General features: G+C 49.6%; 2 protein-coding genes across 7 annotated transcripts in view; both read right to left on the bottom strand.

Moving 5' to 3' along the window:
• The window catches only part of LIMD2 (LIM domain containing 2), a 3,397-nt gene extending 3,029 nt beyond the window's left edge, over positions 1–368 (bottom strand). The window contains exon 1 of the mRNA XM_011997065.1: positions 197–368. The gene's annotated coding sequence lies outside the window, so the exon portion shown is untranslated. The remainder of the gene's footprint in view (positions 1–196) is intronic.
• Positions 369–2,022: 1,654 nt separating this feature from the next.
• Positions 2,023–16,819, bottom strand: part of STRADA (STE20-related kinase adaptor alpha) — a 38,163-nt gene continuing 23,366 nt past the window's right edge. For 3 of the 6 annotated variants that reach the window (XM_011997060.1, XM_011997061.1, XM_011997058.1), the window contains 9 exons: positions 12,018–12,120; positions 11,420–11,541; positions 8,653–8,761; positions 8,418–8,541; positions 6,417–6,588; positions 5,806–5,910; positions 3,513–3,754; positions 3,177–3,219; positions 2,023–2,920 (listed from right to left, as the gene is read on the bottom strand). In XM_011997060.1, the coding sequence (XP_011852450.1) occupies positions 2,768–2,920; positions 3,177–3,219; positions 3,513–3,754; positions 5,806–5,910; positions 6,417–6,588; positions 8,418–8,541; positions 8,653–8,761; positions 11,420–11,541; positions 12,018–12,120 (1,173 nt within the window). In that variant the 3' untranslated portion in view covers positions 2,023–2,767. The remainder of the gene's footprint in view (positions 2,921–3,176; positions 3,220–3,512; positions 3,755–5,805; positions 5,911–6,416; positions 6,589–8,417; positions 8,542–8,652; positions 8,762–11,419; positions 11,542–12,017; positions 12,121–16,819) is intronic. The other 3 variants (XM_011997062.1, XM_011997059.1, XM_011997063.1) reach the window with 3 other exon arrangements.

Raw genomic sequence — 16,819 nt, forward strand, 5'->3', positions numbered from 1 at the left:
CGCGGAGCCTGCACGAGGACCCGGCGGCTCCACCAGCCCTTGGCGCCTCTGCAACCCTGTGACGGGCTGGGGAGGCCGCTATGCGTGGTTCCCGGAGCACCCGTCCCCTGAGGCTTCAAGTCCTCACGTGTTTCTGGGGCGGAATTCTGTGGGCAGCAACCGCGACCCCTGGGGGCCGCCCCTCCAACAAGCGCGCTTCATTTCTCACGGGGAAGCCGCGGCCCAGAGAGCTGAGGTGACAGAGATCGGGCCGCAGAGCTGCTCCCTCCCTGCAGCCGCACAGCAGGCCAGAGGCATAGCAGGCGAGAGACAGAAGGCGAGGCCGGCGCCTTCCCGGGCACCAGGGACCGAGTGGCTTGGCCTGAAATCAGGCTAGAAGCTGCTCCGGGAAGCACAGCCCCTGCGCCCAGAGCCTTCCCACACTGTGGCAGGAATAGCACTGGCGGCCCACGTGCTTGACAGGGAACAGAACAGCTCCCGCCCGATGCCTGGCAGGGGAGCAGGGAGGCTGCAGCTTCCCCAGCGCCCAGCTGTTTCCCAGGCTGGCGGGTTCCACGCACCGGCTCCGTGTCTCCTCTCCAGCCTTCTGTTCTCTCTAGAGGAAGATCTGCGTTTTGCCTGCACTGTGGGCCGACTCTCTAGTGGGGAGTGTCAGACCCTCTAAAGTGGCTGCCTCTCGGGAAAGCTTCCACACCTGTCCGATTCTCCAAAGGGGCTGCTTGATGCAAGAAACAGGAAGACCGGGGGGCACCATGAGCAGGGCTCACTGCCACTGGGCACAGTGAGGCCCTAGCATCCTGCCCAGGACGGGCCTGTGGGCTGAGCTGCAGATGGGCATTGAGGATGCCCCGAGAGCAAGGTGCAGAAGGCATCCGGAAGCAAAGGAAACTGATAACCAGCGTTAAAAAAAACAAACAAACAAACAAAAAGGGAACTTGGCTCAGCGGTGGCTCACGCCTTTAGTCCCAGCACTTTGGGAGGCAGAGGCAGGCAGATCACAAGGTCAGAAGTTCGAGACCAGCCTGGCCAACATGGTGAAATCCCGTCTCTACTAAAAATACGAAAATTATCCAGGCATGGTGTGTGTGCCTGTAATCCTAGCTACTTGGGAGGCTGAGGCAGGAGAACTGTTTGAACCTGGGAGGTGGAGGCTGCAGTGAGTCAAGATGAAGCCAGTACACTCCAGCCTGCGTGACAGAGCGACTCTGTCGGGTGGGGGGGGCGGCAGGGCAGGGCGAAGGGAACTTGAGGTTTAAAGCAGGGGGAGGAGGACCGGAAATGAGGCCCCCTACTCCTCACTCACTCACCCCAGGCCCCATCCTAGCCCAAGGTGGGTGTCATTCCCTTCACCTTAGCCTCTCACTGCCCAAAGAAGCTTACTTTTCTTCTTTAAACTGCTGTTAAAATTGGGGAGGAAATGGAAAGCAAGGGCATCTGACAGTTCAGAGCAGCTTTAGGTTAGAGGGCATTTGAGGTGCCTGAGCTGGGGGAGGGCCTTCCCCCTGAGAGACTGGGAGAAGGGTAAGCCGTGTGCCCTGGAAGCACTGCAGGGAGACTCATATTTGCACCCCCTTGCTCACACTCACTGGCGCCAGCCAGGATGGCAGGGACGGGCGGGGCTGGTTCTTAGGTTTCCTGCTCTTTGGGTGCTAGCACCCAGGGTAAGGAGACACCCAGGTCAGGTTGCAAGACAAACCCTTCTACCTCCTTTCCTGCCAAAGGCCGCCAGCATCCTCTGCCTCAATCTCAATCTTTGGACATTTTTAGCTCCAAAGTGGTTTGATGGCCACAGGCTAAAATTCATAGTCTTAAAATTTTAGTTAAGAGACAGATCTGTTATGGGTTTTCAAATAAACTGGTCTATCTAATGAAAGAGGTCACTGCTGAGCTTCCGTGAGCACCCATGGGCCTGCTCTTGGATGGCGGGACGACTCTCACCTGGGGCAGCACGGCCATCCCTGCAAGCACACACACCAGGAAGCAGCCTGTAGCCCCTGCGCTGATGCAGACACAACGCCATTCTCCAGCAGGGTCTCTGGAAATTTTAATTCGTTCTGATAACGAAACTAACACAGCATAAGGACTTAAGCCCTCAAGCTAGGCAAGACACTGATGGCCCTTGGAGAAAGCACCAGGGCAGCTGGCAGGAGGCGCTAAGATAGATTCTTGGTGGGAAAGGAATGAGGCACACACATAAACCGTGGGAAAGACTTAGGTGTCAGGGCCCAAGCCAGAAAAGGGATAAGGATGGACTGTCCCAGCCTTAGTCCGTGCTTAAACAGACAGAAATACCCTTCTCTGGAATTATGAGGGAGAGGTCTGGGGGAAGGGAGGCAGGTAGCTTACTACTTGCCCTTTCACTGACCTATAGGATCTGAGAGCAAAGTTAAGTAGAATGAGGCTGGTCGCAAGCATTGGGAAGAGGTGACGGTCCTCAGGGTTAAGGAGTCAAACCCTGGGCTTGGAATTCGGCTCCCAGAGCTAGAGCAGCATCTCTTCCTTCTGTAGAGGAGGTCACCTGAGCTCACAGGACTGGGAATGTCGGCTTTGGACCCTCTTGATCCCTGCTTGTTGAGATTTCCTTGTGTCCCAAAAGCCTTGGAGCAGTGAAGTGTCTCTCCAGGATTTCTTTCCCAATCAGTCGGCAGCCAACTTTCCTGGAAGAATGTCCTTTCTACCCAATCTGCCCAGGAGGGCGGGAATGTGGCCAGCCCTCAGGAAGGGCCTCTGCGTCCCTGGCTGGAGAATGCGCACAGTTTGCAGAGGCTCAGAACTCCCAATCATCCACCTCCAGCTCTTCCAGGTTTGTTACCAGGCCAAAGATTCCACTATGGTCCTGAGACTGGCTGCTCTCAAAATTGGTGATGGGGGTGACAGGACGAAGCAATTCAGGCAAAGCCTCTGAGGCACGTCGCTTGATCTGGGGGAGAAGAGAGAGGTGGGTGACAGATCCTGTTGCTCTGGGTCCCAGGACACCATGGGGCAAGGACCCATGGCCTGGTGGCAGACGGGCTGTCGGAGCCAACTCTACGAGAGGAAGGAGCAGTGCCTTTCAGGGGCTTCGGAAGCAGGGTAATTTCTCTCATTCAAAGGGAGGGGAAAGAAAGCTAAAGGGATTGTGAGTCGTTAGAACCAGAATGACTAGAACCAGAACCAGAACGAAGGGGCTACGGTACCTGCTTGAAGAAAGAGTGGTTCAGGAGGGTGCTGGCACTGGGCCTGGAGGGAAAGGGGAGGAGAGACCACAGCGTCACTGCCGTGTCCCCAGCTTCCTGAAATCCTGCCACTTATACCTCAGCCTCAGGTCCCCTCTCCCTCTCCCTCAGCTCATGGGAAACAGTAGCCAGAGCTCCCCAAGCTGGCCTCTGACACACCCAGGAGCTGATCCCTCCTGTATGTAGCTCCAGATTCCCCTGCAGAACCTTTGAGAGGTGCATCCCTTCACACCCTGGCCTCACCCTCCTGAGCACCCTCTGCTCTCCCGAAGCCCAGACCCAGGCCAGCAGGAATACCTGGCATCCGGGTTGCGCTGAAGGCACTGCTCCACAAAGTGGTGGAAGTAGGGGGAGAAGGTTCGGTGGTAGGGGTGGGAAGGCGAGTCGCCATTGGAGGGCCGTGGGGTGCTGGTGGTCAGGCTGTCACTCAGGCCAGAGTTGGCCACTGAGCGCGAAGGGCTCATGGTCAGCTCCTCGGCAGGGATGGTGCTGGTATCCAACAGGCAGGGCACTGTGCCGTTTAGTTTCTCTAGCAGCATCTGGGGAGGACAGAACCAGGACCTGGGCTGGAGGGGGCTCCCTGGAAGGCCTGAGTCTCTTCACAAATACACTTTTCCCAATATACAAATGTGATCATTTGAGAGCAGAAAAAGATGGAAGTGGAGTAAGTCCAATTTTCCCAAAGAAACGCTGGTCACTGGCATGGCAGGTCCGCCCTAGCCAGGCCAACATGAAAGGAGAGGGGTTGCACAAAAGTACCCGCTTTTTGCCATGGCTGGAAAGCAGGGTTCACAGTTTCCTCTCCCTTTACAAGGCATCAAATTCCTTTTACTGTAGAGTCCTCACCCTAGAGGGGAGGAGCAGCCAGATGAACCTGCTTTGAAGCGCAGCTGTCTGCCATGCCCAGGTGGATCCAATGAGGTCTGAGAGGCAGTCCCTGCAGTGCCACAGCCTGGGCTGTCACTGCAGCAGGCCACACGGGAGCAAGATGCCCAAAGGGAGGTCAGGCTGGGGTAGCTGTTCCAAAGTACCCTAACTCAACACATAAAACCAGCCCCATCTGGGGACTGTTGTCCTCGTGGAAGTCCTCATGACCGCATAAGCTGTCCAAGCCAGAAACCTGGAAATTGCTCTAGAGCTGCACTAATGTGAGAGCCACTAGCCACTTGTGGCTATTTCGATTTAAATGAGGTTTAAAATTCAGTCCCTCGGTCTCACTGGTCACCTTCTAAATGCTCGACAGCCACACAGTCTCATGGCTGCCACGCTGGACAGTGCAGCCACAGAAGCCCTCCTTCACTGCAGCAAATTCTAGTGGATGGTGCTGCTTCTAGGCCTGGACTTCTTGTTTACCCTCAGTCACCTTTTAATTCTTTCCTGAGCATCCTCTGTCACTGAATTATTTTACTGAGATCTCCTAGATTCCTCACACAGACTTCCATACCCTGCTAACCGATCTACTGGATCTAATCCATCTGCTGGGGTGATCTCTGTAAATGAGCTATCTTATGCTGTCACTCCTGTGCTTACAATCCTCAGTGCTGCTCCACAGGCTTTAGGACAGGAACCAGTGCTCTGAAGTGGCATCAAAGCCCTTCACAATGTACCCTTGCTTCCTTCTGCAGCCTGTCACCTGGCAGCCCCCAAGAAGCACTGCACCTTGGCCATTTACACCATTTACACCTCCTTGCTGTTCTCCAGATCCTGTGTTTTCTAGACTCTGGGTCTCTGCACATTCTGCTGTCTGCCGAGAAGAGTGTCCTAGTTCCTCCTCCACACAGGTGACTGCTGTCTGCCTTCCAACTCAAGGCTGCCTCCTCCCAGGACCTCCCTGGGCCCCTGCTCTGGGGAGCTGCACTCTGGCCACCATCCAGCTGCCCCTACCACCGGGCAAGCAGCCTGTGGGTTCCGGAGTGGCTTACTCAGAGCCTGCACCCTGCCCCTCCCAGTTCTAGGCCATACTCCAAGTACCTGGGACCCAGGTAATCCTTGCCCAAATGACCCCAAATCCATTTTCTGGATTTAATGAGGCTTGGATAAGCCTCTTCCCTGGGTCTGTTTTCCCAAGGGTAGACTGTGCCACTGACTGTGCACCCTTGGATCCGAGGGTGGCCAGAGGACAGGCATCTGGAGGGGCATGAACAGAAGCTGAACTTACAGAATGGGGGTTCCAAAGGTGTTGGCTGAAATGTGGTTGGCATGGAACTCTGAGAACTGTGGGAATTCTAAATTAGAAACTGACCTTTCAGGTATATTTATCCAAGTAGGAGGATAGAACATATTTTATACATTTATAAAAACTGGCTAGCTTAATGTATATGTTTTAAATAGACATGTAGCGTGTGGGCCTCCATTTGCACCCCTGTTCCTGGGATCGCCTCCCCAAGCTGGCCTCCCTTACCACCGCATTTGCCACAGGAAGTAAACAAAGAGTGAGTCCACCATCCCCCACTGGGTGGGACTTCTTGAAGGAAAAGACAGGGTCTTTCATCTTAGTATTCCTGGTCTGTGTCCTGAGTGTGAGAGACACTCAATGAACATCTGTGGAAGGCAGGCAGGCAAGAAGGAAACCAATGGGCGGCAGGCTTACCTGGGTGGCAGGCATATCCTTAAAGGGGACGTGGCCGTTTGCCAGTTCACAGGCTGTGATTCCCACACTGTAGATGTCAGATTTGGCATCATAACCCTGGAGATTCTAAGCCAGGAACAAAAAGCCACAGATGACCCCATTTGGTCTTTGTTCTTAGAAAAAGGGTAGAACTTAGGAGAGGAAAAGGATGGCTGTCTCCAAATCAGGACCCGCTGCTAATGACTCACCTTGCCTGTGCTACTGAAAACTGCTATTTTACCACCTGCAACTGTTTGGCGATGCTCTGTAAGGAGCTGAAGTGCCAGCCCTAGGTTCCTGCTTAGCACAGGGATCCAGAGAGCAGCAAATATTTCCAAAATGCTCACCCTTCTAATAGAGTGCCAAGGGTCCCTAAAGGGAGCTGAAATAGCATCCAGTAGAGGTTAGGACCCCCTGGGAAGAACCACATCCATCTGCAATGGACAGGCGCTGCCCACGCTGAGGGCTCCCTACCTCCAGGAACCCCTTTACCCCACTGGGAGGTTGAGAGCCCCCGACCCCAGGCAATGCCTGAATGCTCCCTTGGGAATCATGAGTTGGGTAGGGGAGCTCCTCTGGGCCCATGCACAGACCTGCTGGAGGACCTCGGGGCTGAGCCACGGCAGAACCTTGACACTGTACTTTGGAAAATCGTGGACCACTCGCTGCCGCTGCCCATGGCTTATCATGCTGAGGTTGCTGCGCAAACCAGACAGGTAGACCTTCCCATCCAGAGAGATCAGGATGTGGCTGGCTTTGACACTCCTGGGGAAGCAGGGAGGGTGTCATGGAGAGCAGGAGCCCCTCCTGCTACAAACTTTTGGTCTTCACACGCTCCACCCGGCCAGCTGTCTCCTGTGTGCATGGGTTATACATGTATATGTGTATTTTACATATACATAACCATGTTTTTGTTTTTATTGAGAGAGAGTCTCACTCTGTTGCCAGGCTAGAGTGCAGTGGCTCAATCTAGGCACACCGCAACCTCTGCCTTCTAGGTTCAAGCAATTCCTATGCCTCAACTATCCAAGTAGCTGGGATTACAGGTATGCACCACCACGCCCCGCTAAATTTTTTTTTTTTTTGAGATGGCGTCTCTCTGTCACCCAGGCTGGAGTGCAGTGGCGTGATCTTGGCTCACTGGAAGCTCCGCCTCTCTTCTGGGGACAAACACTCACACTACCCCTAACCAACACACATGTGAATGGTGACATCCACACATGTCCCCTGATGGGTCTGCATGAGGGTTTCTTTAGGGTGTACATCCAGAAGTGGCATTGATGGTTCTGGTTCCACAACCCTGACTGGCAGCACTAGCCATCTTCCACCACCTGGAGAGGAGGCTCCCTGTCCTTGCCACACTGGGACTCACCCATCCTCCCACCCGCTGCCAGGCTCATGTGCATAAGGTGACATCTTGTTTTTCATTTGCTTTTCTCTGATTGAAGATTTGAGTGGCTCTTCCCATGATGGGCTTGTCTTGGGGTTTCCTCTTTTGTAGACTTCTGATCTTTGACCCATTTTTCTTACTTTGCTGTCCATTTCTTGTTGATTTGCAAGATTTCCCTGTTACTAATCTCCTGTGTTGACAAAGCTCATATCATCTGGTCTGTCACTTGTTTCTTCACCTTTTTCACTGTATCTTGCATTGGATAGAAATCTTCTTGATCTAATCAAATTCATCAATCTTTTGTCTTATGTTTTGTGCTTCTAAAATGTTGAGAAATTATTATATGCCTCAGGTCACAAAAACATTTTCTCACATTTCCTTCTATTTAAGTCTGTAGTTTTACGTTTTACATAGAAGCCGTTAATCCAGCTGGAGTCCTCCTCTGTGTGAGGAGTTAGGTAGGGGTCCAGTTTTACCATTTTCCCTACTATGAGCTGATCTCCTGACACCATCTACTAAGCTATCTGTCTTCGCCCTGGTCTCTCAGCATAAGACTGACTCTGGGGCACAGAAAGAAGGAGGCAGAGGGTGGAGTACAAAGGTCCACATCAGATGTTCCTCTCACACAACACTCAGGACCACGCTGCTCAGCAAAGAGAAAGTCAGTGGCTTCAGCATTAACAGGCTGAAGCCTGTTAGACCATCCCCCAAGTCAGTGGCAAGGTCAGAATCCAGATCCTCCTTCTTTTTTTTTTTTTTTTTTTTTAAGATGAAAGTCTCACTCTGCCACCTAGGCTGGAGTATAATGGTGTGATCTCCAATCACTGCAACCTCCGCCTCCTGGGTTCAAGCGATTCTCCTGCCTCAGCCTCCCTAGTAGCTGGGACTACAAGCGTGTGCCACCACACCCAGCTAATTTTTGTATTTTTAGTAGAGACAGGGTTTCACTATGTTGACCAGGCTGGTCTTGAACTCCTGACCTTGTGATCCACCCTCCTTGGCCTCCCAAGCGCTGGGATTACAGGTGTGAGCCACCACGCTGGGCCCTTTTTCTTTTCAGAGCAAAGAGATCCTCAGCAAGAATCCAGATCCTTGATTTTAAACTCTGGCTTCATTAACTTTAGTCAAACTTCACCTGTTTACCTGAAGGCTCAGGGGCACAGCTACCCACTCTAACCATGGGAAAGGCCGCCTAAGAACGCACCTGTGTACATAGCCCATGTGGTGGATGTAGTCGAGGGCCTTCAGGACCCCCTGCAGAATGTAAGCGATCGCCAGCTCATTCATGCCATCCATGAAGTGTGTACAGATGAGATCCTTTGCAGAACCTGGAGAAAAGAATTGCACGGAGGCAGTGAAAGGTAATGGAGGAGGAAAACAGGCCATCTGACAACAGAGTCCCAGTAACCCCTTTCTACCAAGAACCCTTTCCCACTCACCATATGCCATGAATGATGTGACAACCCACAGCTCATTGTCTGCAATAAAAGTGGCTCGATATGGCACAATATTAGGATGGTTGAAGAGTTTGGAGACATGCAGCTCGCCCTGGAAGCAATGATGAAGCTGAAGTCAGAACCAAATGGCCCTGAAGGATGCCGCTCAACACGAAGGTGCCAGCATGGACAACAGGGGGACCTGGCACTTTCTGGGTGTTCTCAGAGTCCTAGGAGCAGCCTAAGCAGGTGCCTGTCAACATAGGAAAAACAAGGCCCTGCTGCCCCTGCAGGGACCCAGCACTGCTTTGCCTCTGCCAAACAGGGAAACTGTCAACAACAGAGGGTGCCAGCACACCGACTCAGAGATGATGAAGGCAAACTCTTGACTGAAGACTTCTGAAGTTACAAGCTTATCTCAATTTCAAGGGTCAACGTACAGAATTCCTCTTTAAGATAAGAAAACAAAAAATATTTTGTTGTTGTTATTTGGAGAGACAAGGTCTCACTGTGTTGTTGCCCAGGCTGGTCTCAAACTCCCGGGCTCAAGCAATCCTTCTGCCTCAGCCTCCCAAAGTGCTAGGATTATAGGTGTGAGCCACCAAGCCACTGTACCTGGCCAAAAATGTTTTTCTTTTTTCTTTCTTTGAGACAGGGTCTTGCTCTGTCACCCAGGCTGGAGTGCAGTGGTGTGATCTTGTCTCACTGCAGCCTCAACTTCCTAGGCTCAAGTCATCCTCCCACCTCAGCCTCGCTGGTGGCTGCGACCACAGGTGGACGTCACCATACCTAGCTAATTTTTTGTATTTTTTTGTAGAGACAGGGTTTCGCCATGTTGCCTAGGCCTGCTTTGGCCTCCCAAAGTGCTGGGATTACAGGCATAAGCCACTATGCCCAGCCCAAAACTATGTTTCTATTGTAAAAGAAAACATGGCCGGGCATGGTGGCTCACGCCTGTAATCCCAGCACTTTGGGAGGCGAGGCGGTGGATCACTTGAGCCCAAGAGTTGAAGACCAGCCTGGGCAACATGGCGAAACCCCATCTATACTAAACATGCAAAAAATTAGTTGAGCATGGTGGTGCACGCCTCTAGTCCCAGCTACTCTGGAAGCTTCAGTGGTAGAATCACCTGTGCCTGGAGAAGTCGAGGCTGTGGTGAGCTGTGATTGCACCACTGCACTACAGCCTAAGCAACAGAGCCAGACCTTGTCTCAAATAAAAAAAGAAAGAAAGAAAACATAGTTGATGGAGGAAAAGGCCAGCTGAGACCCACCAAACTACTATGAACAGATGAACAGGTCCTAGAGCACCATCAGGTAACCACCAATTTAGAAAAAGTTGTAAATGAAGGAGGGGAGGGGCGCAACTAACGCTACTGAAGAAAAACTGTCCCAGGCTCTGAATCTAAGCTGGCATCAGGAAAGGAGAGTCTAATTCCCAGGCACTTACTAGACTCACAGTCTCTCTGCATTTTGTTTTGTTTTGTTTTTTGAGCCAGGGACTCAGTCTATCACCCAGGCTAGAGTTTGGTAGTGCAATCTCAAACTCTTGGGCTCAAGTGATCTGCCTGCCTTGCCCTCCCAAAGTGTTGGGATTACAGGCATGAGCTACCATGCCTCGCCCCTCTCTCAGTTTAACAAGACAGTGGCTACTTGCTTCTCGAACAGAAAGGAATGTCAGGACTGGACATGGTGACTCACACCTGTAATCCTAGCACTTTGGGAGGCCGGAGCAACTTGATTGCTCAAGCTCAGGAGTTTGAGACCAGCCTGGGCAAGATGGTGAAACCCTGTCTCTACAAAAAATACAAAAATAGCCAGGTGTGGTGTGCCTATAGTCCCAGCTATTTGGGGGGCTGAGGCAGGAGAATCACTTGAGCCTAGCAGGTTAAGGCTGCAGTGAGCTGTGCTGCTGCCACTGTACTCCAGCCAGGGCAATAAAATGAGACCCTGTCTCAAAAAAAAAAAAAGAAGCCAGACGCAGTGGCTCACGTTTATAATCACAGCACTTTGGGAGACCAAGGCAGGCGGATCACCTGAAGTCAGGAGTTTGAGACCAGCCTGGCCAACATGAAGAAACCCCATCTTTACTAAAAATACAAAAGTTAGCCGGTTGGGAGGCCGAGGCAGGCGGATCATAAGGTCAGGAGATCGAGACCATCCTGGCTAATACGGTGAAACTCTGTCTCTACTAAAAATACAAAAAAATTAGCCAGGCGTGGCAGCGTGCGCCTGTAGTCTCAGCTACTTGGGAGGCTGAGGCAGGAGGATGGTGTGAACCTGGGAGGTGGAGCTTGCAGTGAGCAGAGATCTTGCCACTGCACTCCAGCCTGGGTGACAGAGTGAGAATCTGTCTCAAAAAAAAAAAAAGAAAAGAAAAAGAAAACGAAAGGAACATCAGGCAAATAAGATGCTGAGAGCCAGAAGATGGCCACTGGTGGCAGGGCAGGTGCCTTGCAACTGGAAGAAGATGGCCTGGATTTGAATCCTGCCTCTGCCATGAGCAAGTTACTTAGCTTCTCTCCAAATAATAAATAAATGAATAAAGGAGCCAGAAGGGAGTGTTTGGAGAAGAAAAGTGAAATGTAAATTAGCCTGAGCCCAGTCCTTAGTGCCAAATGGCCAGGATTCTCCACTGAAAGCTTCCATAACTTCCGAACGTTTACTCTCCGAACGTTTACTCTCCCTTCATTTCTTTGTAATTCCTTGTAATTATTATCAGAGCCAAGAGCCCACCCTCCCTCCAGGTGACACACTCATGGTTTATTACCTGCAAGAATGTTACCATCTCATTGGAACAAGCTTCTAGGTTAATCCTCCGTACAGTCACATAGTCTCCCGTTGGTTTGTACCTCGCTAGATTCACAGTCATCAGGTCCTCAAATCCTTTGCCTAAAAGAAAAGAGGAATGCCATACACAAGGACAAGAACAACAAAGGGTTTTTAAACATTTTTCCTTAAAAAAGGGACTTGATTTCAAAAGAAACTTAATGTTAAATTTTTCACTACTGTTACTTTTTTTTTTTCCTTTTCCCAGCAGAATTTAACTGTTACGTTCATGGCTCACATTTCTTGATTTTTCTCCCATCAGTTCCTTCTCAGCCAACCTTTCTGACTCAGTATGGCCAGGACACCAGAAACATGCAGCCACAAAGGAAAGATGGCAAAAGAGCTTCTCTCCTGGAAGTTTGATCTCTTCCCATACTCGGCAGGAAAAAACAGAGGAGACCCACAGAAGCAAGTCTGTGCCCATGAATCCTCCTAACTAGCGGAGAGCCTCTGCTGTACACACATCTGGGGCTGCTGAGAAAGCTGCAGCAGCCCCTGGAGCAGGAGAGCAGGAGAGGAAGGACGGTGCCTGCGCATACCTATCACAGTGAGCAGCTCGTAACACCCTCCCTCTGGCAGAAAGCTACTCATGACCTCCTGTTTAGAGAAGGATGCTATTGACTCTGAGCTCGCATCATTGGTCTAAAAAAGAAAAAAAAAAAAATAGGTTAGTAGAGAAAACTGGGGGTGGGATGGGAGTGTGGTGAAGGTGGTAATTCAGACCCACAAGGAGACTGGCATCCAAACACACACACAAATCCCGACTTGGTGCCAACACTATTTGAAGAGAAACAAAACAACACATTCAGTGTAGTAATCAGCACTAATATCAGAGCAAGTATTAGGGCTGTCTATAAACGGGGAGACAAGGACCTGTTCCCATCAACCGTTAATCTGCTTATCCTTTCCAACGATCAATGCATTTGCTAAAGCCTATGAAATTCTCACTTGGAGAAGGGATGTCTAGAGAATAAAAGCATGTTTGGAAAAGAGAAGCAGGTGGAGAGGTAGGGGTTCTCTTGAATTTCCTGATGCATTAGGATCCTAGTTTTAAGGTCCTGACCACAAGAGCCCAAAAGGTCAAACACTGAATCTTGCTCTAGTGAAAATGTGGCCAGGAGTAGCCCCTCTTTAGCAAACCAAGAGCCCGGGCCAGTCATTGCCTGCATTTCCAGTGAAGTGGGAGAACCACTGATGCCCTGAGCTGCACGCAAGGCACAGAGCTGTCAAGTCTCAGGCATCATCCAGGCAGTCGACGTGGCCTGCTCCCTTTTTCCTGCCCATGTGTGCTGTGAGTGAAGCTGGAGTCTAGCCATTTAGGATGTGTCACAACTCTGGCCTCTGAGGTCCTAGAGGAAGGTGTCCAACCATGTCTGAGTTTGTGCAAAACACACAGCAGACCAACAGCTCTTCTTTCAGGTTAATGGACTGTTTCCTTCTTCCAGACCTAAATTTATGCGTATGATTTAGGGACTGTGACTGCTTTTCTTTTTTTTTAGATTCTCTTTCTTTAGATGCACATCTAACTGAAATGGAGAAACCTGGGCCAGCTCATGTTTCATGTGCTGCACTCACAAACCTGACCTCCAGGCAGAAAAAGTCCTTTGTGAAAGTATGAGAGGCTCCTGGCCCAGCACTATCCAGAAGAGCACGAGCTGAGAGTGTTCTGACAAGGCGGTGCTTGAACAACTCTTTGGGAAGCGGCTCTGCAGAGGAAACCATAAAGATGACAGTGCTCTATACCTGTTAGATGACCAGGGTATACTTTTGCACATGATCTCCTCCATAGCTCAGTGAAGTAGCCGGGACAGATCTTATCTCCACTTTTCACTAACAAAAACGAGGGCCAAGGAGATTAAGTGACTTGCTAAAAATCAAAGCGTGAGTACACGGCACAGGACCCAGGCCCAAGCCAGTGAAATTAATCTGCCACCCTGTCGGCTGACATTTCACGTGTATCTGGTTTATTTGTTGATTTGTTGCTGTTGTTTTTAAGCGATGGGGTCTCTCTCTGTCGCTCAGGCTAAAGTGCAGTGGGGAGATCCTGGCTCACTGTGGCCTTGAACTCCTGGGCTCAATTGATCCTCCTGCCTCAGCCTTCCAAGTAGCTGCAATTACTGGCTGTATGTGGTTTCAAAATAGCTGATGCTGCTGATGCGGAAAGAAACCCCCAGGTGGGCTCTGTCTCCTTCACCACTTACCCTGACAATAAGAGGAACCTAGTCAAGCAAAATTAAGCCCTGTCACCAAATTCCATTTCTAATTTAATCAATTTTTATATTTCTAAGATTTGGCCAAATTGTTGTATTTCACTGTAGTTCACCCATTTTCACTGCTGTATAATATATTAATCACATGAATATATCTCAGTTTACCCATTCCAACATTGATGGGTCATTTGGATTGTTTTTCTGTTCTGCTGTTATGGACTGTGCTACTATAAACATGTTTGAATATGTCTCCTGACTAAAGCTTGTACTTAGGAGTGGATGGAATTGCTAGGTGACAAGAGTATATGAACAATCAACTTTATGAGACAACGCCTAATTATTTTCCAAAATGGTTATACCAATTTATACTCCCACCAGCGACGTACGTGTTTTTTGTTTTTGTTTTTAAGACGGAGTCTCACTCTGTCACCAGGCTGGAGTGCAGTGGCACGATCTCGGCTCAGTGCAACCTCCGCCTCCTGGGTCCAAGCGATTCTCCTGACTCAGCCTCCCAAGTAGCTGGGACCACCACGCCTGGCTAAGTTTTGTATTTTTTTGTAGAGATGGCGTTTTGCCATGTTGCCCAGCTGGTCTTGAACTCCTGACCTCAAGTGATCCACCCAGCTTGGCTCACAAAGTGCTAAGATTACAGGCATGAGCCACCGTGCCCAGCCACATGTGTTCTTATTATCTTTTCCCCAACATTGGTATTTTCAGATTTCTTAATTTTCACCAGTCTCCTGGATTTGATTTACATTTCCCTGGTTACTGAGGAAGATAAGGATCTCTTCATACATTTATCAGTCGTGTGAGCTTTCTCCAAGATGAAAATGCCTCTTCCTGTCTCTTGCCCATTTTCCTATTGTTTCAGTGCAGGATTTCCCCAAAGTGGGCCCCACGGAACTCTGATTCTGCCAGTTGGATAGAAAAACTTTCCATGTCCAGTGAAGTTAGGAAATGCAGCATACTCTCTCATGGAGGATCACAAAGTGTACGTCCATATTAAAGGCACTGAGAAATTCTGTAGTAAGAAAACTTATTAACTTTGTTTAACCTAGCATTTCCCAAAGAGATCTGTCTAGGGAACCTTCTGTGCCTAACATCTGTTGAATTTTGGGAAAGATAATTGGGAAAGGCTATTTTAAATAAAACATATGCTATAACGCAAAGAGCATAGGCTTATGGGCCATACAGAGGCAGAATTTGAACTCAGGTCTATTACTGGTTCTGTGACCCTGGGCAAGTCACTCTGATCTCTTGGAATCTCCATTATATCAGCAGCTGAGTAATTTCCATCTCACAGTGTTGTCTCTATTAGATGAGATAAAACATGTTAAGAGCTTAGTGCTACCTGGTGTATAAAAGACATTCAATACGTGTGAATCCTATTCTCCTACTCCTTCTATTGCTCTCTACTTTTTGGTGACTCTCCTGTTCAACAAATAAAATAGAAAAGAGAAAATAGAGGAAACAGAGATTCCTAAGCAGAGCTTGATCAATAGTTAAAGTTGCTTTGATACTGGTTTTTATACTTATCTGTGTTTTCTAATGCTCTCAAAATAAATTCTAGGACCATTCAACTTTATTTTATTTATTTATTTTTGAGACAGAGTCTCGCTCTGTCACCCAGGCTGGAGTACAATGGCACGATCTCAGCTCACTATAGCCTCTGCCTTTTGGGTTCAAGCGATTCTCCTGCCTCAGCCTTCTAAGTAGCTGGGACTACAGGCGCGAGCCACCATGCCTGGCTAGGTTTTTTTTTTTTTTTTAGACAGAGTCTCGCTCTGCTGCCCAGGCTGGAGTGCAGTAGTGGGATCTAGGCTCATTGCAACCTCTGCCTCCTGGGTTCAAGCGATTCTCCTCCCTTGGCCTCCCAAGTAGCTGGGATTACAGGTGCATGATACCACGCCTGGCTAATTTTTTGTATTTTTAGTAAAGATGGGGTTTCACTGTGTTGGCCAGGCTGGTCTCAAACTCCTGACCTCAGGTGATCCGCCCACCTCAGCCTCCCAAAGTGCTGGGATTACAGGCGTGAGTCACCACGCCCGGCAGATAGATACTTCATTATATCCCTTTTCCTTGTCAGGCATGCATATAAGCTTATAAGACATATTGTCTACTAGGCTATACACTAAGACACATTCTTGCTAAGCCTAGGTAGGGAATGATTCATTAAACTATCAATGTGCTTAACTAGTAACTTGACAAATATTTATTTCTATTCTCTAGCAGTACAGAAAACTACTAAAACTAACCCAGAAGTATTAGTTTTAGAAAATAAAATTCTTTTTTTTTTTTTTTTTGAGACAGGGTCTCACTCTGTCACCCAGGCTGGAGTACAGTGGCATGATCATAGCTCACTACAGTCTCGAACTCCAGGGCTCAAGCAGATCCTCCCACCTCAGCCTCCCAGGTATATGCCACCATGCCAGGCTAATCTTTTTTTTTTCTTTTTCAATTAGGGACAGAGCCTCACTCTGTCTCCCAGGCTGGAGTGCAATGGCACTATCCTAGCTCACTGCAGCCTTGAACTCCTGGGCTTAAGGGATTTTCCTGCCCTATCCTCCTGGGTAGGTAGGACTACCAATGTGCGCCACCATGCCTGGCTAGTTTTTTTGTTTTTAGAGATGGGGTCTCACTGTGTTGCCCAGGCTGGCCTCCAATTCCTGGCCTCAAATCATCCTCCTGCCTCAGCCTCCCAAAGTGCTAGGTTTACAGGTGTGAGCCACCACACCTGGCCTTTAGAAAATAAAGTTCTGGGGGCCGGACATGGTGGCTCACACCTGTAATCCCAGCACTCTGGGAGGCCAAGGCAGGCAGATCAGGAGATCGAGCCCATCCTGGCCAACACGGTGAAACCCCGTCTCTACTAAAAATATAAAAAATTAGTCGGGTATAGCAGCAGGTGCCTGTAGTCCCAGCTACTCGGGAGGCTGAGGCAGGAGAATGGCGTGAACTCGGGAGGCAGAGCTTGCAATAAGCTGAGATCGCGCCACTGCACTCCAGCCTGGGCGACAGAGCGACACTCCGTTTCAAAAAAATAATAAGAAAAGAAAAGAAAAGAAAAGAAAAGAAAGAAGGAAGAAAGGAAGGAAGGAAGGAAGGAAGGAAGGAAGGAAGGGAAAGAAAGA

This window comes from Mandrillus leucophaeus, unplaced genomic scaffold (genome assembly GCF_000951045.1).
Source record: "Mandrillus leucophaeus isolate KB7577 unplaced genomic scaffold, Mleu.le_1.0 Scaffold530, whole genome shotgun sequence".
NCBI classification, from domain to species: domain Eukaryota; kingdom Metazoa; phylum Chordata; class Mammalia; order Primates; family Cercopithecidae; genus Mandrillus; species Mandrillus leucophaeus.